The following is a 20,108-nucleotide window of genomic DNA, read 5'->3' as shown; positions in this document are numbered from 1 at the left end:
AGGACCCTCCTAGATCCTCAGAATCCCCCCAGAGCCCATAGAAACTGCCAGGGCCGCCCAGAGACTCCTCGGACTCACCCCGAGATCCCACAGAAGTTTCCAGGACATGCAACCTTCGACAGTCCCCAGGAAACTCAAGGAGTCCCCCAAGGAACTTGAGGGACCCCATTTCCAACCCCAGTAAGGGACTCCATTCCTTCCCCCCAAAATGAGACCTCTTTGTCCCTCTCCTCATTAAGGAACCTGCTCGTTCCCTCCCAAATAAATGACCCCAGCCCAAAGGGCCTGACAGGGCTGGGGGGGGCTGGAGCAGCTGAACCCCCCCCTTGTAACCCCCCCAAAATCAACCACGCGCCGGCGGCAGGGTTTAATTAACATAGAATATATTTTAAAAAATAATAATAATAATAAATCACTCTGGCTCCCTCCGGGGGGAGGCCCAGGGCCCCCCACCCGCGGACGGGCCCCCCCTGCTCCCCCGGGGGGGCAATTTGGGGGGGGCAAAGTTACAAGTGCTTTCTACACGTCCCCGGCAGCTGGGTTATTTGGGGGGGCTGGGGGTACATACTGGGGAGGAGTGGGATTTCTCCTTAAACATGATGATTAGCCGGAAAAATGATAAAGTAAAGGCAGAAGCGGCCCCCCCCCGCCCCCCCGGGGGTCTCTACCTACGGGGTTATGTACAGCCACCCCGGGGGGGGCCGGGACCCCCCTCCGCCGGGGTCTGGGGGCACCTGGATTGCCCCCCTCCCCGATTTTCCCAGGGTTTTCCCAGGAGAGCAGTGCCTGGTCGGGTCTGGGGGTAGGAATTAGGCGAGGGACGCAGGGTGGGACCCCCCAGGCTTGCTTTTGGGGGCCATGGGACCCCTGGATTGTCTCCCCCTCCCCAGTTTTCCCGGCTCCGAGGTGGCCCCGGGGTTTTCCCAGGAGAACAGGGACTGGGCGGGGCTGGGGGTGGGAATTGGAGGGGGGGTTGTGGTGCTGGGATCCCCCCCAGCCTCGCTGGAGCTGTATCGAGCAGAAGGAGCCCTTGACGGCCGCGGCTGGAGCCCCCTCCCCACTTGTCCCAGAGAACAGTGCCTGGTGGGGCAGCCCCCGGGTGGGAACTGGGGGGGTCGTGGCGGTGGAGCCCCCTGGGCTCACTGGAGGTGGTCAGAGTCCTTGACAGCAACAGTCTGGGGGTCCATGGGGCCGGCAGCACCCGGCTGGAGCCCCCTGCCCACTTTTCCCAGGGTTTTCCCAGGAGAACAGCGACCGCTGGGGCCTGGAGGCAGGAACTGGGGGGTCACGGCGCTGGACCCCCCCGGGGCTCACTGGGGGCAGTCTCAGCCCTCCCCAGCCAGGTTTGGGGTGCCCGGGTCGCAGCCCGTGCCCGCCTTCCCCGGGGTCTTCCCGTTGTTTTCCCAGGGTTTTCCCGGTGTTTCAGCGGGAGCGCAGCGGGCGGCGGGGCCGGGGGGCAGGGATGGCTGGGGGGGCGCGGGGCCGGAGCCCCCCCGGGCTCACTGGAGGCGGTCGGAGCGGAAGGAGTCCTCGACGGCGGGGTCGGTGAGCAGCGCGCAGGGGTCGCTCAGCATGCTCAGCCCGTCCAGCGTCAGCGGCTCGATGCGCAGCTCCTCCTCCAGCCCCCCCAGCCCCCCCAGAGACCCCCCCTCCACCTCGAAGCCCGGGACCCCCGCCAGCGCCGTCGCGATCTCCTTCGACAGCCCGGGGGGGGAGTCGCCTGTGGGGAAGGGTGGGGGGACATGGGGGTCAGGGAGCTCATGGAGACCCTGGCCCATCCCTGAGACCCCAGGCTAAACACCCCAGGGACCCCCCGTGGCACTGCTCCGAGCCCCCACCCCATATCCTGTGAAAGCCCCCGGAACCCCCAAACAGCCCCCAGCCCACCCTGTGCCACCCCACAGAGCCCCCAGCCCAGGCACCCTCCTGTGACACCCCACAGACCCCCCGTGACACCCCAGAGCCCCCCCACATCCCCTCTCAGAGCCCCCAGCCCCCCGTGACTCCCCGCAGAGCCCCACCTGTGAAGATGATGTTGGGGATGGGGCCGTGGCGGCTGCAGTTGCTCAGGTTTGGGCGGTTCAGGCCGGGGGGGTCGTAGCCCCCCTCGCTCGGGGGGTAACTCAGGGCCCCCAGCTCCTCGGGGAACCCTCCGCTGTTGCCGGGGGGGCTCTCCCCGATCCCGAACTGCTCCAGCTGTGGGGAAAGGCACATTAGGGGTGACCCCACCGAGGGTCTCCATCCCCATGTCCCCCATGGGTCCCCCGACCCCACATCCACCCCCCAACCGACCCTCCTGAAAGCTGCCCATCCCCATGTCCCCCCCGATGACCCCCTAGCCAGGTCCCCATCCCCACATCCCCCCATGTCCCCCCACTCACGCTGCCCAGGCCGAAGTCGCTGGGGGGCTGTGGCAGGGGCTGCCCCAGGGCGGCGCCGGGGGGGTAGGGGGGGTTGTAGGGGCGCGGGGGGGGCGCGGGGGCCCGCGGGGGGGGCTGGGAGCCCAGCAGCATTCCTGGCTGTCCGTAGGGGTACGGCGGGAGCCGCTGGTCCACCGGCAGCTTGCTGGTGTCCAGGGGGACGCCCTGCAGAGACAGAGGGGAGGGGGGGTCAGCGCCGGCCCCACGAGGGTGGGGGGCAACCCCAGCCCCCCCGGCGCAGCCCCCGGCACCGGCAGCAGGAGCCATCCCTGAGACCCCCAACTCAGCCCTGGCTGCACCCGGACCCAGGGCGGGCCGGGGGTCCCCTCTGCGGGGAGGGGGGCCTGGGAGGGACACGGTGGGTCCCCCCCAGTAGCCCTGAGCACGCTGGGGGGACCCGCGGCGGGGGACGGGGGCGAGGGGGGCCCTGGGGTGTGGGTGAGATGAGGATGGAAACGAGACGAGAAGTGAAGGAGAGGAGAGGAGGGAGAAGAAGACAAGGACGAGGAGGTTGAGAACAAGCAGGACAAGGAGGATGAAGACAAGGAAAGGGAGAGTGCAGATGAGGAGGAGGACAAAGAAGAGATCAAAGACAAGGACAAGGAGGACAAGGAGAGGGAAGAGCAGAAAGAGAAAGAAGGAAAGGAAGACAAAGAGTAGGAAGGCAAGGAGGATGGGGAAGAGGACAAGGAGGAAGGGGATGAGGAGGGGCACGAGAATGAGGAAGAGGACAAGGAAGAGGAGTAAGGGACAAGGAAGAGAAGAGGGACAAGGAAGAGGCCCAGGAAGAGGAGGCAGAGGCGGCGGCGCTGGAGCGTGGGGACGATGCGTACCTGGGTGATGGAGGACAATGTGGGTGACATTGTTGGTGAGAACTGTTTGGGGTGCTGCCGTCTGCAGTCGCCGGCCACGGGCAGGGACAGGGGGCTGAGCGGGACCCGCCGGCGGGGCGAGGTGGCCGCGAAGGAGCCCCCCAGCCCCGAGGGCAGGCTGGGGTTGCTGGGCGAGGACTGCAGGGGTTGGCTCCGGGGGGACGTGGGCAGCGAGGGGTTGGAGAGCGAGGAGGACAGGGAGGAAGGCAGGGACTGGTTGGAGAGCGAGGAGGGGATGGAGGAGCTGCTGTGGGAGGATTGGAGCGAGGGGTTGCTGAGGGAGGCCTGGAGCGAGGGGCTGCGCAGGGAGGCCTGCAGGTTGGGATTGCTCAGGGAGGACTGCAGGGATGGGTTACTCAGGGAGCTCTGCAGAGGTGAGGGGAGTCCTGTGGGGACAAAAACAGAGAGCACCGTTACCCCGGCACGGCCCCACGCCCCGGGACAGCCCGGACGGGACTCCCGGGGCATGGAGGGGGATGGAGTGACCAAAACGATGGAGACAGACACAGACGGACACACATCCCGGGCAGGGGAATGGCGGTGTCAGGGGGCGGCGGGGCGGGAGAGGGGCTCCTCCCAGACCCCTGTGAGACCCCTGACACCGTCAGACCCCATGGAATGAGAGCCAGGCTCCCCCCAGACCCCCGTGGGACCCCAAATCCATTGGACCCCACTGCTCTCTCCCCACCCCTCTCACAGACTGCCGAGTCTCCATCCCAGACTGGGATTCCTGGAGCAGCCGATGGCTGCCACAGAGCCATGGGACACAGATCGGGGGGTCTTTGTGACCCCCACACTGGCCGGGGGTCCCCATCTTTGTTGGACACTGGCTGGCAGCTCCCTGAGTCCCCCCACACCAGTTCCCGGCCACAGGACCCTCTCTGGCCCCCGTGTGGCCCCCGGTGCAGGGAGGGGTCCTGGCTCACCTGGGGGGTCGTAGCCCAGCCCGACGCCGCCGGTGCTGCTGATGCCCAGGTGGGTCATGGTGGTGGCCAGGTTGGAGGTGCTGCTGCCCCCGCTCAGGGGGGGGTATGGAGCCTCCTCGGGGTCCAGGGGGGTGGGCAGGGGGGATGGGAAGTGCAGCGTGGTCAGGTCGGGCAGGGAGCCCCCCGTGTTGAGGGCCGAGGGCATGAGGGGCACGTTGGCAGGTTGATCCGGGGAAGGGAATATGCTGGGGGAAAGGGAGAGAGACAGAATCACAGTGGGAATGGCACTGCCTCCCCCAGCAGCCCCTCCCCAGCATCCCCCAGCATCCCCCTTGCCCATCCCCGGCCCCTCCCAGCACTCACTGGATTCCTGGGACCTCACAGGAGCGCGGCCGGGCCGAGGAGGACGAGAGCTGTGGGATCAAAGTGCAGGAATCAGGCCAGGCCAGGCCATGGGGGTGGGGGACAGGAAGTGAGGGGACATGGGGAGACACAGGGAGGGACATCCCTGCTCACCTTCTTGGTGTCCCAGGGCTTCAGCGAGTGTTTGTTGTCATCGAAGTTCTCTTCGATGGGAGGCACTTGGAAAAGAAACACTGGCAAGAGGGACAGGGGGTCAGCAGGAGGACAGGGGCACAGAGGGGGGACATCAGAGCCCCCCGAGCACAGAGGGACCTGGGGACACAGGTGGGTGCCAGGCTCACCTTTGCTGTCAGAGTCCCCGTCCAGGAAACCTGTGGGGGAGCAAGAGGGTCAGGGGAGCTAAGAGGGGAGGGGGCTGCCCTGGGACCCCCCAAAGCCCCCGAGGGGTGCAGAGGGGCAGGGGGGCTCACCGGCACGGCGGCCAGGGGGAGGCCCAGCCTGCGAGGGGCCCAGGTAGGCGTCCTGGGGCGCAGGGTTCATCACACTTGTGTGCAGCGCCGAGTCGGAATTCGTCCTGGAAATGGGAACAGCCACATGGATCTGGGCTCAGTCCTCGCCCCTCACCCCACTGACAGCCTCCTCCCCCAGCCCCGAGTCCCTTCTGCCATTCCTGTGCCCCCTCCCCACGGGGGTCCTCTCCCTGTGCCCCCAGACCACCTCCGGTCCTGTGTCCTCCACCACTTCTCGGCACAGAGGGACAATGTCACCCCCCAGGACCCCCCCGGGGACCCTTTAGGGGCTGGGGGCACTCGGTGTGTTCCCAATTAGTTGTTCCAAGGCAGATGAGGGCAGGGAAGGGCCGGGACAAGGCTGCTGGGGCGAGTGACAAAGGGGGACATTGTTCAGCTCCAGCAGGGGCCCCAAGGGGGAGGCGGGGGCCACCTCCTCCCCACGGTGGTCCCCAGGGCCACCTCCTTCCCAGGGGGGTCCCCAGGGCCACCTCCTCCCCAGGGTGGTCCCCAGGGCCACCTCCTCCCCACGGTGGTCCCCAGGGCCACCTCCTCCCCACGGTGGTCCCCAGGGCCACCTCCTCCCCAGGGTGGTCCCCAGGGCCACCTCCTCCCCAGGGTGGTCCCCAGGGCCACCTCCTCCCCAGGGTGGTCCCCAGGGCCACCTCCTTCCCAGGGGGGTCCCCAGGGCCACGTCCTCCCCCGGGGTCCTAAGGAAAGGCTGGAGCCCAACGTGGGGACACAGAAAGGGAGAAAATGAGATCAAACCATACATTACCTGTTGAGAGCTGAGGGCAGCCGGAATAAATGTCCTTTTTCCATGGGGAAATTGCCCCAGGGCATGGTCCTTAGGAGGGAGGAAGTGGGGTTAGGGGAGGCAGCGTGCCATGGAGGAGACAGGACACCCCTCACTGATCCATGACCCTGTTCCCTGCCATGGCAGATGGGATGGGGACAGGGACAGGGCTGTCACACCCTGGACTGGGACAGGGACACCCCAGTGACAGAGTCCAAGCTCAGATTTGTCACCTGTCCTTGTTCCTGGTGATTTCCCTCAGCCAGATCCCTCTTCCCGGACGAAATTCCTTCTCAAACCCCACTTTGTGGGACAGTCCCAGAATCCGAGAGGTGGCAGCTTCCCCCCACCCCTGTCCCAGCGCTTCCCTCTGCCCCCATCCCAGTTCCCAGGAATGGTGCCTGTGCCAGGGCCTCTCCCATTCCCACACCTCTGGGATCCAGGGACAGCAGGGAATTACCTCCTCCAGCTGGACTCAGGCGGAGGTGACAGGTAGGTGGGTCCGTAGGGAGAGCTGTCGATGTGGGGGACTCGTTAAGGGCCACACAGAGAGCTGGGGCTCCTGAATCCCGAGGGAAGAGCGGGAGCGCCAGGATGGCGCTGGGGACACGGGACAAAGGATATCTGCCGGACGTAGCGGCGCAGGGGGGACATCATGCGGCGTGGATCCCGCTGGACGCGCTCCACCAGCCCGTGGTGCCGCGTGCTCCGCGTGGAATCCAGCGGCGACGGACCCTGCGGAGAGGGGGACAGGTGATTCCACCCGGGAAAGGGGATCAGGATGAGCTCCCCTCTGACTCCCAGAACTGGGAGCAGGCAAAAGGATTAGGGAACATCCCTTTGTCCCCATGTGTCCCCAACCCAGCTCCCCCAGTTCCCCACCCCAGACACTGCCAGCCGCCCGGATCCCCCTGCGGAGTCACCTGGAATTCGGGAACGCCGGTGCCGATCTGGTTGACGTTGGGCAGGGAGCCGCTGTAGAAGGGTCCCCGGCTGTGGGCCAGCCGCAGCTTCTGTGCCTGCAGCTGGGGGGACATGGGGGGGACATGTCAGGGGGGGCCTTGGGGGGTCCAGGACCCCTCAAACCCCCATGGGACACTCCATGCTCCCCTTCCTGCACGGCATTGACCCCACGGTGATGGTGACCCCCGTGGGGACACAGTGGGTACAGCCCTTTCCTGCTCCAGTGACCCCTTCCCGCATCCATGGGCACTCCAGAGCAGGATGGATGAGAGACAGGAGCCTGGAGTGGGATCCACGGCCCTCATTCCCAGAGCCCAGCCGCCCTTTCCCTGGCCAGGCTCCAGGATCAGCCCATCCCTGCAGATCCAGAGGGATTTTCCAGCAAGCACCTCGTCCGCGCCAAGGCCATCCTGGAGATCCCAGCCCGGCGCGAGGCTCAAGGCCGGGGGAAGGAGTCACAGCAAAGAGGAGCAGGAGATAACGAGATCCCAGGAAAACACTGTGGAGAGCTGGGATCCCGCAGTCCCCCGGGCAGGGGCCTCATCCTGCGAAAGGGAACGGCCCCAGCATCGCTCCAGCACCAGGGGATGTCCCAACCTCCCTCTCCAGCATTCTGATGGAGCAGAGTTTCCCTGATCAAACCCATGGGGAGGAAGGGCTTCCCCAAGCACAATCCACAGGGAAGCAGGGTTTCCCTGATCCCAATCCACACAAATCCCCTTTCACTTCATAGCTGGGGGTCCCTGAGTAGGTCCAAGCACTGTTGCTCCTCAACGCCTGGAGAAATTCCAGGGAAAGAGAAGCTGAAGCCCAAAAAACAGCTGAGAGACGGGAAACACCAAATTCCTGAGCTTAAAACCATAGAAATGCAGATCCAGAGGGAAAAACAAGGAAAACAACCCAAAAACTGAGCGATTTAGGCAGCAGCTGGCGGGATTAGCGCCCGGAGCTGCGCTGGGGCTTAAGGTCTTGGGATCGCGCTCCGAGCTCCAAGCCAGGATCCCTGCGGGAGCCCGGAATCCAGGAGCAGCTCAGAAACAGCCGGGAAAAACTCCAGGAATCACGGAGCAAAGCTTGTGGTGCTGCAGACCTCTCCCGGGACTGCAGATCCCACATGCAGGGAACAGATCCTGGAGGAATCAGCCCGGGAAGGGATTAGGGGAGGAATTCCCAGAGGAACCATCCCAGGAAGGGATTAGGGAATGAATTCCTGGAGGAATGATTCCAGGCAGGGATCAGGACAGTCCCGCTGCCCCGGCTGCACATTAACCAGCTGTTTGCTTTGCAAACACGGCCCATTCCCAAAATCCCGGGGGATGGAATCACATCGGAGGCTCCAGCCCATCCCCAAACTCTCTAGGGATGCTCCACCCCATTCCTAAACTCCCCAGGAATAGACAGAAAGCTCCAGGCCATTCCCAAACTCTCCAAGGATGTCCCTGTCATTGCACCGGTGACATCCCAGATCCCGGGTTCCTGCACTGACGGGACCCACGGGGCTCTCCAGCCCAAAAATTCCTGGTTCTTAAAGCTCTACTGGATTTTCCCTGGATCGTCTCAGGGACAGAGCTGTCCCTGTCCCCTGGAAGAGCCTCTCCGTGTCTCCCCAGGTTCCACACTCCACATCCTCACTCATCCATCCCACGGTTTTGCCGGGAAGGACCAAATTCCACCAAAACCCGGGATCATGGACGCTGCAATTCCCACTGGCTCCGGGAGGCAATTCCTGACCAGCTCCTCCCGATGCTTCCCCTGCCTGGGAAAGCACGTCTGGAGCATTCCGAGATCCCTCCGAGCAGCCCTCGGGGACAGCATTCCCCCTTCCCGGAGCCGCTGAGTGCGAGTTATCCCAGATCCCATCCCAGGATCCCTGCTTTCCCAGGCTCCGACCACGCTTCATCTGAGCATCTCCCAGGATGAAGCCTCCGCCGGATCCCGCGGAACCCGGGAAGGATCCCGAGGGTCCCCGGGGACAGGGACAGAGCCCGCAGCCTCGCGGAGGGGACACGGGCTGGGAGCTCATCCGGGATCCGAGGGATCAGGGATCCTTTTCCCATCCCAATTCCGGGACCTGCGCGTGGAAGCGGCGCCGGCACGCAGCACACGCCGGGATCCACCGGGAGCCCCTCCGACTCCTCTAACGCCTTCCCCAAAACTTTCACAGCTGCCCCAACCCCTCCAACTCCTTCTCAAACCCTTCAGAGCCCTCCTGGACCTTCCCAGCCCCAACTCAAACTCTTCAGAGCACCCCCGGACCCGTCTAACTCTTCCCCCACGAAAGTCTTCACAGCCCCCCCGGTCTCCTCTGCCTCCCTCCCCAAATTCCTCACTCCCCCCGTCTCCTCACGATCCCTCCAGCCGCCCCCACACCCTCGCCCCCCCCGGTCCCCTCACGACCCCTCAAACCACGCCCCCCCAGCCCCTCGGGACCCCCCGCCAGCCCCTCAGGGTCCCCCCGGCCGCCCCCACACGCCCTCAGCTCCGCTCCCCCCCGGTCCCTCACAGCCTCTCCGCCCGGCCCCCCCCGCCCCGCGGCGCATCCGGCGCGGCGGCCCGTCCTCACCCGTGTGGAGCAGATCTCCATCATGACCTCCTCGAAGGCCGCGGTCTCCTCCGCCTGCCGCTGCTTCTGCAGCGCGATCTTCTCGCTGAACTTGCGCGGGTTGGACGCACCAGCGCCGGCCGAGGGTCCCGCGCCGGGCCCGGGCCCGGCCCCCGCGCCCGCCGCCGCCATCTTCCCCGCTCCGCCGCTCCGCCGCCGCCGCCGCGCGGGGCACGCCGGAACCTGTAGTTCGGCGGGCAGGGCCAACAACGGGGTGCCTGGGCGCCTGGACTACAATTCCTACCGGTCCGTGCGGGCGCGACGCGGGGAGCGCTGGGAAATGGAGGCGCCGGGCTCCGGGATGCTGGGTGGGGACGGAGGTGAGGACTACGAGTCCCGGAGAGCACCGCGCGGCGGCCCAGCCCGGGGCGGGGAAAGAGGCGTGACCTGTTGCGGGGTGCGGGAGTGGGGGAACAGGGATGGAGGGGCTCTAGAAAGGGGGGGCGTTGGGGAGTTCATCGGGGTCAACCCCGTCCCATGCCTGCGAACAGAGCAGACACCCCCCGCCCTCAAAATTAGGGGGAACCAAACCCCCCAGCCCACATATCGTGGGGGGCACTATGACACCCACCCCAAGTTCCGTCCCATCCTCACCAGACAGAGAGAGCACTTTTGGGTTTAGTCCTTTATTTGCTTCATCCAACACCCCCCAATCCGGGGGGATCTGTAAGGGCACTTGTGGTTATTTGAGGGGGACACTCACCCCCTCCCGGGGTCCTGAGGTGGGGTCACAGCACCGATCCCTTGTGCAGACAGGAAAACTGAGGCACGGTGCTGGGAGAGGCACTTTGGCACTTCGGAAAAGAGGATACGGGGGGGTACATGAACTCCATGGGATTCTCCAAGGGCAGGAGTTGGATCCCAGGCTGAGGGTTCTCATCCCTTGACGAAGAGGATGGCGCTGACCAGCGCGAAGCCGGCGAGGATCAGGATGACCTTGGGGATGCGATTTTGGGGCACCCCCAACTCCTGGGGCAGAATCTCCAGGAAGGTGACGAAGAGGAAGGTCCCGGCCGCCAGCCCCTCGAGCACGGCCCGGCACAGGCGCTGCCGCGGCCCCGCGCCCGCCGCCAGCACCGTGCCCACACCGACGCCCAGCGGGGACATGAGCGCCAGGAGCACGAGGCACGAGGCCACGGCGGGCGGGCGCAGGCGGCTCCGCAGCAGCTCCAGGCAGAGGCCGAAGGCCACGGCGCCCTTGTGCAGCAGCAGGGCCAGCAGCACTCGCAGCGCGGCCGCGTCGCCCTCGCGCAGCCCCAGCGCCAGCCCCTCCAGCACCGCGTGCAGCGCCAGCGCCAGCGCCAGCGCCCCGGCACGCAGCGCCCCGGGGGCACCGGACACCGGCACCGGGGAGCCCACCGAGCCCCCGGACACACCGGGCACCGGGCTCTGGATGGAGCCGTTGGGCAGCAGCGCCCGCGACTCCTCGGGCGGCTCGGACAGCTCCCGCTGCGCCAGCGTCACCTGCTCCAGCACCAGCACCAGGAAGAAGCCCATGGCCAGGATGAACTCCGGCAGAGGGAACTGGAGCTGCGGGAAGGGGGAGCACGGGGGGTCAGCGGGGAAGGGGAAGCTGCGGGCGGAGGGAGGATCTTTCCATGACTCATGCGGGACATGAGGGCTCAAGGGGCTCCCGGCGGCTCTGGGGACATTGTCACCATTCCAGCTGCTCCACCGGAACCAGTCTGGCCCTGCTGTCCTTGTCTCCACTGTCCCTTCTCTGTTGTCCCAGCCCTCGCTGTGCTTCCCCATGTTCAGTGTCCTCACTCCACCACCCCATTCCTATTGTCCCTCCTGCACTGTCCCATCCCCACAGGGGACAGGGACAAGCCCGCGGGGAGTCTGGGGGTCTCACCGTGATGCGCAGCCCCTCAAGCGCCGCAGCGATGCTGCCCAGGTAATCGGGCAGGAGGTCGAGCAGGAAAGTGCCCAGGAAAACACCACCGGAGAAGCAGCTCACGAGACTGAGCACGGGGCTGCGGGGGTCTGGGGGGGATTGGGGGGCTGAGACCCCAGTATGATCCCCTCTCAGCCCGACACCCCGACAGACCCCTTGGGGACAGCCCTGATGTGGGGACAGTCCTGGTCCCAGCCTGTCCCAGGCCCCCGGGACACTCCCAGACTTCCCAGAACCCCTGAGACTCCCCAGACCTCCATGAGCCCCCGCGATCCCCCAGACACCCACAACTTCCCCCCACCTGAGACTCCCCGGACTCCCCCGACTCCATGGTCCCCTCAGGAATCCCCCAGACCCCCCAGATCCCTGAGACACTTCCAGTCTCCCCAGGACCCTCTGTACCCCTGACACACCCCACTCCCCGGATACCCCAGACACCCCCAGACCCCCCGATCCCCATTACCGGGGGGCTGTCGGAAGCACCAGAGGGGCGCGAGGCCGCAGGCGAGGGGCAGCAGCAGCAGCAGCACCAGCGACCCCAACTTCACCTCCAGCCCGGGCGGGGGGCTCGAGGCCGCCCCGGGGCTCCAGGCCAGCGCGGCTCCGGTGCCGCTGTCCATCCCGCTCCCGGGAGCTCAGCGCCCGCCACCGGGGAAGCTCCGAGCCGCGCTGCGCATCCCCAGGAAGCGGGGCTGGAACGGGACGGGCCGGTCAGAGCCTTCCCCCGGCCCCGGTGACTCACCCGGCGCCGAACCCCCCCGCCCGGGGCCCCCGGGACACGGACACGGCGGCGGGGAGGGACCGGGAGTAGGAACTAGGAGCGGGGCCGGGATCAAGGAGCGGGATCGGGATCAAGGACCGGGATCGGGAACTGTGTTTCCGGGAGCGGGATGGGGAACGGGGGACCACGGACGGCGTTAGGGACAAAGGACCGGGACCGGGACCGGGGCCAGGACCGCGACCGGGATCAAGGACCGGGACTGGGACCGCGACCAAGAACAGGGATTGCGAACCGGGACCAAGGAACGGGACCGGGATCAAGACCCGGGAAGCGGGACCTGGGCTCCGGGATCGGGAGTGAGGGGTGGGATCGGGATCGGTTTTCTGGGACCAGGATCGGATCGAGGGCCGGGATCGAGGACGGAAAACACCGAATCCCCCCGAATCCCCTCGAATCCCCCGTTCCCCCCGCACTCACCGCTCGCCGCATCCCAAGCGCGTCCCGGGAACTCCGGGGGGCGGGGCCGCCGCCGCGTGCTCAGCCAATAGCGACCCGGAATCCCCGGTGGCGTCACTGATTGACGCGTTCTGCAGCCAGAAAGAAGCGAGTAGAGCCTGCGCGGCCCCGCGGCCCCGGGAGCGCGCACGTGTCCCGTCGGCCGGGCGGGGCGGGAGAGAGCTCCGTGTGTCTCCGCGTCACTCCCTGCCCCTCGTTACCGGGGGAATCCCCCCGTTCCTGCACTCCCGGGCCCCGTTACCGGAGGAATTCCCCGGTTCCAACCCCGGACTCCGTTACCGGGGGCTAGAGGAGCACCAGCCCCTGTTCGCAGCCACCGGCGGCCGCAGCGGAGCCGCCCGGGGCACGATCCCCGTTCCCTGTTCCCCCGCGGGACCCTCCGGGACGCGGTATCGGAACAGCCGCACCCCCGCACTGTCCCCGGTGCCCCGGTAGGGCGGGAGGAGCCCCGAGTCCCGCTGGGGGAAGGATGATCGCGGCCCTTCCCGGCACGGGGCGGGACTTGGCTGGATTCCCCGGGATCCCGGAGATCCTGGTGCCCAGCGCCGGCACCGGGCGGATTTGGCGGCACCACCGGGGACCGCGGTGGAGGCCGTGGGAGCGCGAGGAGGGGGCGCAGGGGTCCCAATCCCGGGGGTCGGGGCACGAAGTTGCCTGCCGAGGGGTCCCCGGGAGCCCCTATGGAGGCACTGGAGCTCCCGGAGCCGGACGGGCTCTTCCCGGATCCCCCCGCGCTCCCGGTGCCGGTGCTGGGCTTCCACACCGTGACGCTCCCGGAGGATGATGTGAGTGCGGGTGGGAGGGGGCGCGGGTGGGCAGGACCCCCACGGGGACACCGGGAATGTTCCGGGGATCCCCGTCACGCCTCTCCCGCCGCGGTATTCCCGCAGGGCAGCGGAGCCGAGGAGCTGCTGGGGCTGACGGTGAACCCCGACATCGCCTGCGGGCTCGGCACCGACCCGGAGCCCCCCCAGCCCGACGGGACCCCCCCGGTGCTGCTGGAGGTGGTCTGTGACCTCAGCGCCCCCCTGTACCCCGCGCTGCTCCCCGGCACCGAGCTGTCCCCGAGCCCCGAGCCGCTGCCCGCAGTGAGTCCCTGCAACCCCCGGGTCATCCCCGGACCCCCCCAGGTCACCGGCAGCCCCCCCAGTCCATCCCTGTCCTGCAGCTCCGGCTGACGGAGGAGGAGAAGCGGCTGCTGGCGCAGGAGGGGGTGACCCTGCCCGCGGAGCTGCCCCTCACCCAGGTGCGTGTGGGGACACGGGGGGTCAGGAGGGGCGGGGGGGGACAGGGGTGACCCCTCCGTGCCCCAGGCCGAGGAGCGGCTCCTGAAGAAGGTGCGGAGAAAGATCCGGAACAAGCAGTCGGCGCAGGACAGCCGGAGGAGGAAGAAGGAATACCTGGACGGGCTGGAGAGCAGGTGAGGGCGGCAGTCCCGTTATCCCCACGCGCCCAGGTGTGTCCCCTCCTCACTGTCACTGTCACTGCCCCTGTCCGGCAGGGCGGCCGCGTGCTCGGCACTGAACCAGGAACTGCGGAAAAAGGTCCAGGAGCTGGAGAAGAGCAACGGGTGAGCGGGGGGGAAAGCGGGGGGCTCCGGGATGGGCACGGAGACGGAAGGAGGCACCGGGAAGGATCTCCGGGCGGGGCACGGAGCTGATCGCCGTTCCTGCAGGTCTCTCCTGCAGCAGCTCCAGACACTGATCAAGGAAACGTCCACCAAGCCTGCCCAGACCAGCACCTGTGTCCTGGTATGGCCCCCCGGGAATGCCCTGGGACCCCCTCGGGACCCCAGCTCTGCTCTGAGGCTCACAGCTCCCGTCTCTCCCCCAGATCCTGTTCCTGTCTCTGGGGCTGATCCTGCTCCCCAGCTCCAGCCCATTCCGCCAGGGCAGTAGCCAGGACAGCCTCGGACCCACCGGAGGTAACGGGAGCGCCGGGATGGGGGTGAGGACAGCTCCCCTTCCCCCAGCACTGCCCATCCCATTCCCTGTTCCCGCAGTGATCTCCAGGAACATCCTGATGCGGCGGGAGACAGGACCGGCTGGAGAATTCCCGTTCCCGGGGTGGATGTCGTGGGCAGAGCCAGGAACTGGTGTGGAAATTGGAGCTGGGGGGCAGCCTGGGAATGGGATTCACCCCCCCCAGAGGGATCCAGGGACCAACTCCTCCAGGCGGGATGTGGGGACAGGGACACAGAGACACGGGGATGAGATGTGACCAGGAGACCCCGGGACAGGGGGACACTCCGGAATAAACCCACACTCCATTTGCACTCATGGAATGTCAGGGGATGGGGACTGGACAAGTGACATTGATCAGGATTTATCCCACATCCCGCTCCCAGTGGGATTTTGGGGACCCCCAGGGTGCTCCCAGGGTAGATCCCAGTGCCGGTGAAACAGGCATTCCCCCCAGGAAACAAACACAGAGACTCTCCAGGAACAACGACCAGAATTTATTCCACATCAGCTCCCAGAGTGAGACCCTGGGGACCCCAGGGTGGTCCCAGAGCAGATCTCATTACTGGGGGGACAGGGATCCCCCCAAGGGACAAGTACAGCGTCACTCCAGGAGCAGCGCCCAGGGTTTATTCTACATCCCACTCTGGGGAATCCCTTGGATGCTCTCCCAGGGCAGATCCCAGCAGGATTCCAGGTCCGGGCAGCAAGGCAGGGGCTTCTTCTCCCCCTGCCGCTCCGGGTGAGCAGAATTCCCAGCTCCAACCCCTCGGGAGTGTCCAGCTAAATGGACTCGATCTGTTTGCGGACCTTCTCCAGCGCCCGCCGGTCCAGGACGCGCTGCCGCAGCACCACGAGCGCCGCCGCCGCCGCCGCCACGCCCAGAGCGGAGCCCACGAAGTGCCAGAACCGCTGCGCCTCCAGCGCGGCCGAGCGGCAGCTGCGGAGCACAGCCCGCGGGAATGCCGGGCTCGAGCCCATGGGAATTCCCGGCCCCGATCCCACGGGAATTCCCGGCCCCGATCCCACGGGAATTCCCGGCCCCGATCCCATGGGAATTCCCAGCCCCAGCTCCGATCCCACGGGAATTCCCGGCCCCGATCCCACGGGAATTCCCAGCCCCGATCCCACGGGAATTCCCAGCCCCGATCCCACGGGAATTGCCGGCCCCGATCCCAAGGGAATTGCCAGCTCCGATCCCAAGGGAATTGCCAGCTCCGATCCCAAGGGAATTGCCAGCTCCGATCCCACGGGAATTCCCGGCCCCGATCCCATGGGAATTCCCAGCCCCGATCCCATGGGAATTGCCGGCCCCGATCCCAAGGGAATTGCCAGCTCCGATCCCAAGGGAATTGCCAGCTCCGATCCCAAGGGAATTGCCAGCTCCGATCCCACGGGAATTCCCGGCCCCGATCCCAAGGGAATTGCCAGCCCCAGCCCCGATCCCAAGGGAATTCCCAGCTCCGATCCCAAGGGAATTCCCGGCCCCGATCCCAAGGGAATTCCCAGCCCCGATCCCAAGGGAATTCCCAGCTCCGATCCTACCCACCTCTTGAACTCATCCCGGTGGGATGAGGCACAGTTGATCTTCTCGATGAAGCCGGTGGGGCCACAGGCCGGGATCGTCTTCTGCCAGCGGAGGGACGGAGGGGTTCGGTCAGGGAGAGATCCCTCCGGGCTAAGGGGGAACCCCAACTCCAGCCGCCGCCCCGGGCGCCGCACTCACCATCTGGAAGCCGGAGCACCGCGTGCACTCCTGAGCCACCACGAACTGCTCCACTCGCCAGCACGGCGTGGCCACCGCGGGGCTCGCTGTGGGATGGCGGGGAGACGTGAGGGGAGACCGGCCGGGAGTCACCCGGGACCGGGCAGAGCCCCAGACCGGGACCAGGACCCCCGTTACCGGGCAGGCCCAGCTCGGCGCCCGTCTCGAGCCTCCCAGCCCCGGATCCATCCCGGTTCGAGTCCCCCAGACCCCCCGAGCCCTCCGAGCCCCCGGTCAGAGCTCCCCGCAACCGTCCCAACCCCGCTCACCGGGCCGCTCCTCGATCGCCGCCGCCGCCGCCGCCGGGCTGTGGGCACAGAGGAGCTGCCGTGAGTCCCGCGCCGGGCCCGCCCCGCTCTGCCCCGCTCTGTCCCAGCCTCCGCTCACCGCAGCCCGCCCGGCACCGCCAACAGCACCGCCAACAGCACCGCGAGGCCGCCGGGCCCCATCGGGGCGCCGGGATACGCCGGGAACCCCCAGGAAGCGCCGGGATCCTTCAGGAAGCACCGGGAACTACCGGGCCCGGCCGCCGCCGCAGCCGCACCGCCATGTTGGCAGCGCGGGGGGAGCCGGGAAGGGTGGGCGGGGCTGGAGTGAGGGGAGCGGCGGAGCCAATGGGAGAGGGGGGCGTGGCTTGGAGGGACAGAGGGGCGTGGTAACAGCGTGGGGGTTTTGCATAAAGGGGCGGAGCAGCACCAATTTTTGCATAAAAGGGCGGGGTTACCCACAATGCTTTGTAAAATGGGGCGTGGCACAGCCTGCCCGTATTTTGCATAAAGAGGCGGGGTTACCCATAGTTCTTTGCACAAAGGGGCGTGGTATCGGCCAGCTTTATTTTGCATAAAGGGGTGGGGTAGCACTTAATTTTTGCATAAAGGGGCGGGGATACCCATAATTCCTTGCGCGGCATGGGTGTGGCTTATTTTGCATAAAGGGGCGGGGTTACCCACAGTTCTTTGCACGACGGGGCGTGGCATGGAGTGCCTCTATTTTGCATAAAGGGGCGCGGCATCGGCGTGGTTTTGCATAAAGGGGCGTGGCGTCGAGGTAATTTTGGCTAAAGGGGCGCGGCTTTGGGTTCAACTCGGGGCGGGGACGTGGCCGAAGCGGCGTGGCTTTGCGCACGCCGGACGTGGCCGTGGTCAGCGCTGTGGGTTTGGGGAGTGGGCGCGGCTTCGCGCGGGAGCCCCGGGGGTGCCCGGGGGACGTGGCTTCCACCGCAGGGGAGTGGGCTAGCACCAAGTGTGGGGTTTGGGCACGGCTTGGGGTGCAGCCTCGCCGCCGCCCGCCCCGGTCCCGGTCCCGGTCCCGGTCCCGACCCCGTTCCGCCCCCTCCAAACCCCCAAAGAGACTCCGGAGCCGGAACAAGGCACAGCGGGGCTTTATGGCACGAGGAGGGAGGGGGGGCAGCCCCAAATCCCCCACAAATTCCTCCCCAGACCCCCTCGGAGAGGCGCCCGCGCTGCCCCGGGGGTCTCGGGGGGTCCCGGGGGGGTCCCGAGCCCCTATCCCAGGGAGCATCTCCCGCCGGCCTTTTTGGGGGGGCCGGGCTCCAGCAGGGCCCTGCTGCTGCTGCTGCCGGGGGGCTGCGGAGAGAGGAGGGGGTCAGGGGGGCGCAGGGGGTCCCTTGCCGCCCCCTCCCCTCCCATCCCGGCCCCACTCACGGCTTTCCGGAAGGACTTGTGCAGGATGTCCCTCGCCAGCGTGCGGAAGGCCTGGGGGGACAGGGACTGCTCAGGGGGGGCAGTGCCCGGGGACCCCCGGGAGGAGGGAGAGGACCCCCCTGCCCCCCTCACCTCCTCCACGTTCTCGCTGGACTTGGCGCTGGTCTCGAAGAAGCGAATTCCGTGTTCCTTCGCCAGCTGAGGGACCACGACCCCCCTGTGATCCCCACCGAGCCCCTTCCAAGGCCCCCCAACCCTCCCGTGACCCCCCCAGCCCCACAGACACCCTATTCCCATGGAGCCCCCCCGGTGCCAGCCCCATGGACCCCTCCAGAACGCCCACAGAGCCCCACGGACCCCCCAGCCCCATGGCAGCCCCCAGCCTCCTCCAGCCCTCTCACCCCACAGAGCCCCCGCAGTCCCAGCGCCATGGACCCCCAGGTCCCCAGCCCAGCCCCCTGCCCACCTTCTCGGCCGCTTCCCGCTGCACTTTCCTCCTCCCCTCCATGTCGCACTTGTTGCCCAGGAGGAGCCGCTCCACCCCGGCCGAGGCGTTCTGGGGAGGGGGAAACACGGGCAGGACACCCGCGACCCCCCCGCGACCCCCCCGCACCCACAAAATCCCCCCACCCACCTCCTTGATGCTTTTCATCCAGTTCTGGATGTTCTCGAAGGATTTCTCATCCGTGATGTCGTACACCAGGACGATGCCCTGGGGATATCGGGGGTCAGGGGGGGTCGGGACCCCCTGCCCGCGGTTTTGGGGGGGTCCTCGCCCCCAGGGAGCCCCCCCGGGCCGCAGCCCCCTCCCCGTACCACGGCTCCGCGGTAATAGGCCGTGGTGATGGTTTTGAAGCGCTCCTGTCCCGCCGTGTCCCTGCGGAAACGGGGCGGTTTTGGGGATTTTGGGGGAATTTGGGGGTTCCCCACCCTCTCCTCATTCCCCCTCCCAACTCACCAGACCTGCAGCTTGATCTTCTTCCCATCGATGTCCACAGTGCGGATCTTGAAGTCGATCCCTGGGGCAAAGGGAGAGGGGCGCTGGGAGCGGGGGGAGCAGAGTGTCCCTCCCGGTGCTCCCGGCGCTCTGTCCCGGCGCCCGGTAACCATCTGGCGCCCCGGGAAAGGCGCGGCGAGGTCCGGGACGGGGGTTCTGCTAGGGGAATCCCGGAGTGGGGGATCCTGGGAGGGTCCCGCGGGTGTCCCAGAGTGGGGGTCCTCGGAGGGGGTCCCGAGGGGGGATTCTGGTGAGCCCCAGGGAGGGGATTTTGGGATGGGGCATCCTGCTGAGTCCCAGGAGGAGAACTCGGGTGAATCCCGGGATGGGGGTCCCGGTGGGTGCCGGGGGGGATCCCGGGGGATTCCAGAGTGGGGGGTCCCGGCTGGGAGCTCCCAGGGGAGTCCCAGGATTGAGGTCCCAGCTTGGGGGTCCCGGAGAACCCCGGTGGGTCCCGTTGGGAGGTCCTGATGAATGCCGGAGGTTCCCGGTCAGGGAGGATCCCACTGGGAGGTCCCGGAGGGTCCCAGGTTGCGGGGAACCACTGGGGGGTCCCGGACTGAGAGGTCCCGGTGAATCGCGGTGGGTCCCATTGGGGGGTCCCGGGGGGGTCCCGGGGGTCCCACTCACCGATGGTGGAGATGTAGGTGCTGCTGAAGTTGTCCTCGGCGAAGCGGATGACCAGGCAGGTCTTGCCCACGCCGCTGTCCCCGATCAGCAGCAGCTTGAAGAGGTGGTCGTAGGCCTTGGCCATGGCCCCCGCCACCGCCCGCCGCCACCGGGACCGGCCCGGCCCCCCCCGGGAGGGGTCTGCTGTGGCCCCGCCCCCGCCGGGACGCCACGCCCATGTGACGTCACAGAGCGAATCGCCTGACGTCACGCGTTTTGTGCGCCACTCCCAAGATGGCTATAAAACCGCGACTTTCTCGAGATAGCGACAGCCTCAGTGACCCACACAGAATGGTGGAAACGCAGCAGCATTCCCAAAATGGTGACAACAGAACGACCTTCTCCAGTTGGCGGAAATACAAAACGCCGTCCCAAGAAGGTGAAACCTCCCCAGTTCGGGCAGTTTAAGCGACCATCCCAAGTGGTGGCAATAAGCGAGACTTTCCCAGCGTGTCGAAAACTTTAAC

General features: G+C 67.1%; 5 protein-coding genes across 9 annotated transcripts; 1 reads left to right on the top strand and 4 right to left on the bottom strand.

The window, feature by feature from the left end:
* Positions 1–366: 366 nt before the first annotated feature.
* Positions 367–9,623, bottom strand: CRTC2 (CREB regulated transcription coactivator 2). 2 transcript variants are annotated; one of them, XM_085082233.1, is made up of 14 exons: positions 9,413–9,623; positions 6,810–6,911; positions 6,511–6,621; positions 6,347–6,408; positions 5,869–5,937; positions 5,052–5,155; positions 4,923–4,952; positions 4,735–4,814; positions 4,582–4,631; positions 4,219–4,463; positions 3,254–3,678; positions 2,382–2,585; positions 2,022–2,196; positions 367–1,720 (listed from the first exon to the last, which is right to left on the bottom strand). In XM_085082233.1, exons 1-14 carry the CDS (start codon positions 9,581–9,583, stop codon positions 1,500–1,502), a joined length of 2,049 nt encoding a protein of 682 aa, XP_084938359.1. In that variant the 5' UTR covers positions 9,584–9,623; the 3' UTR covers positions 367–1,499. The 2 variants fall into 2 exon arrangements, with proteins under 2 accessions (XP_084938359.1, XP_084938360.1); XM_085082234.1 differs by lacking the exon at positions 3,254–3,678.
* Positions 9,624–10,061: 438 nt separating this feature from the next.
* SLC39A1 (solute carrier family 39 member 1) lies at positions 10,062–12,687 on the bottom strand. The gene is made up of 4 exons (XM_085082167.1): positions 12,547–12,687; positions 11,812–12,040; positions 11,307–11,437; positions 10,062–10,981 (listed from the first exon to the last, which is right to left on the bottom strand). The coding sequence occupies exons 2-4, from the start codon at positions 11,966–11,968 to the stop codon at positions 10,328–10,330; spliced, it is 942 nt and encodes a 313-aa protein (XP_084938293.1). The 5' UTR covers positions 11,969–12,040; positions 12,547–12,687; the 3' UTR covers positions 10,062–10,327.
* A 426-nt stretch (positions 12,688–13,113) lies between these two features.
* CREB3L4 (cAMP responsive element binding protein 3 like 4) lies at positions 13,114–14,860 on the top strand. Its single transcript, XM_085082166.1, has 8 exons — positions 13,114–13,370; positions 13,476–13,673; positions 13,754–13,831; positions 13,899–14,005; positions 14,087–14,155; positions 14,261–14,336; positions 14,419–14,509; positions 14,588–14,860. Exons 1-8 carry the CDS (start codon positions 13,266–13,268, stop codon positions 14,803–14,805), a joined length of 942 nt encoding a protein of 313 aa, XP_084938292.1. The 5' UTR covers positions 13,114–13,265; the 3' UTR covers positions 14,806–14,860.
* Positions 14,861–15,022: 162 nt separating this feature from the next.
* On the bottom strand, positions 15,023–16,898 carry JTB (jumping translocation breakpoint). The gene is made up of 5 exons (XM_085082168.1): positions 16,699–16,898; positions 16,581–16,618; positions 16,273–16,358; positions 16,096–16,175; positions 15,023–15,486 (listed from the first exon to the last, which is right to left on the bottom strand). Exons 1-5 carry the CDS (start codon positions 16,758–16,760, stop codon positions 15,330–15,332), a joined length of 423 nt encoding a protein of 140 aa, XP_084938294.1. The 5' UTR covers positions 16,761–16,898; the 3' UTR covers positions 15,023–15,329.
* A 778-nt stretch (positions 16,899–17,676) lies between these two features.
* RAB13 (RAB13, member RAS oncogene family) lies at positions 17,677–20,014 on the bottom strand. 4 transcript variants are annotated; one of them, XM_085082391.1, is made up of 8 exons: positions 19,603–19,803; positions 18,934–18,994; positions 18,792–18,852; positions 18,610–18,687; positions 18,442–18,531; positions 18,108–18,173; positions 17,976–18,026; positions 17,677–17,897 (listed from the first exon to the last, which is right to left on the bottom strand). In XM_085082391.1, exons 1-8 carry the CDS (start codon positions 19,724–19,726, stop codon positions 17,817–17,819), a joined length of 612 nt encoding a protein of 203 aa, XP_084938517.1. In that variant the 5' UTR covers positions 19,727–19,803; the 3' UTR covers positions 17,677–17,816. The 4 variants fall into 4 exon arrangements, with proteins under 4 accessions (XP_084938517.1, XP_084938516.1, XP_084938519.1 ...); XM_085082390.1 differs by lacking the exon at positions 18,792–18,852 and having other exon boundaries at positions 19,603–20,014; XM_085082393.1 differs by lacking the exon at positions 18,442–18,531 and having other exon boundaries at positions 19,603–19,807.
* Between the last annotated feature and the right edge of the window lie 94 nt (positions 20,015–20,108).

This window comes from Lichenostomus cassidix, chromosome 25 (assembly GCF_008360975.1).
Source record: "Lichenostomus cassidix isolate B80296 chromosome 25, HeHo_3.0, whole genome shotgun sequence".
Lineage (NCBI taxonomy): Eukaryota > Metazoa > Chordata > Aves > Passeriformes > Meliphagidae > Lichenostomus > Lichenostomus cassidix.
Note: the sequence above shows the minus strand (reverse complement) of the source record. Positions and strands in the feature narration are given on the sequence as shown.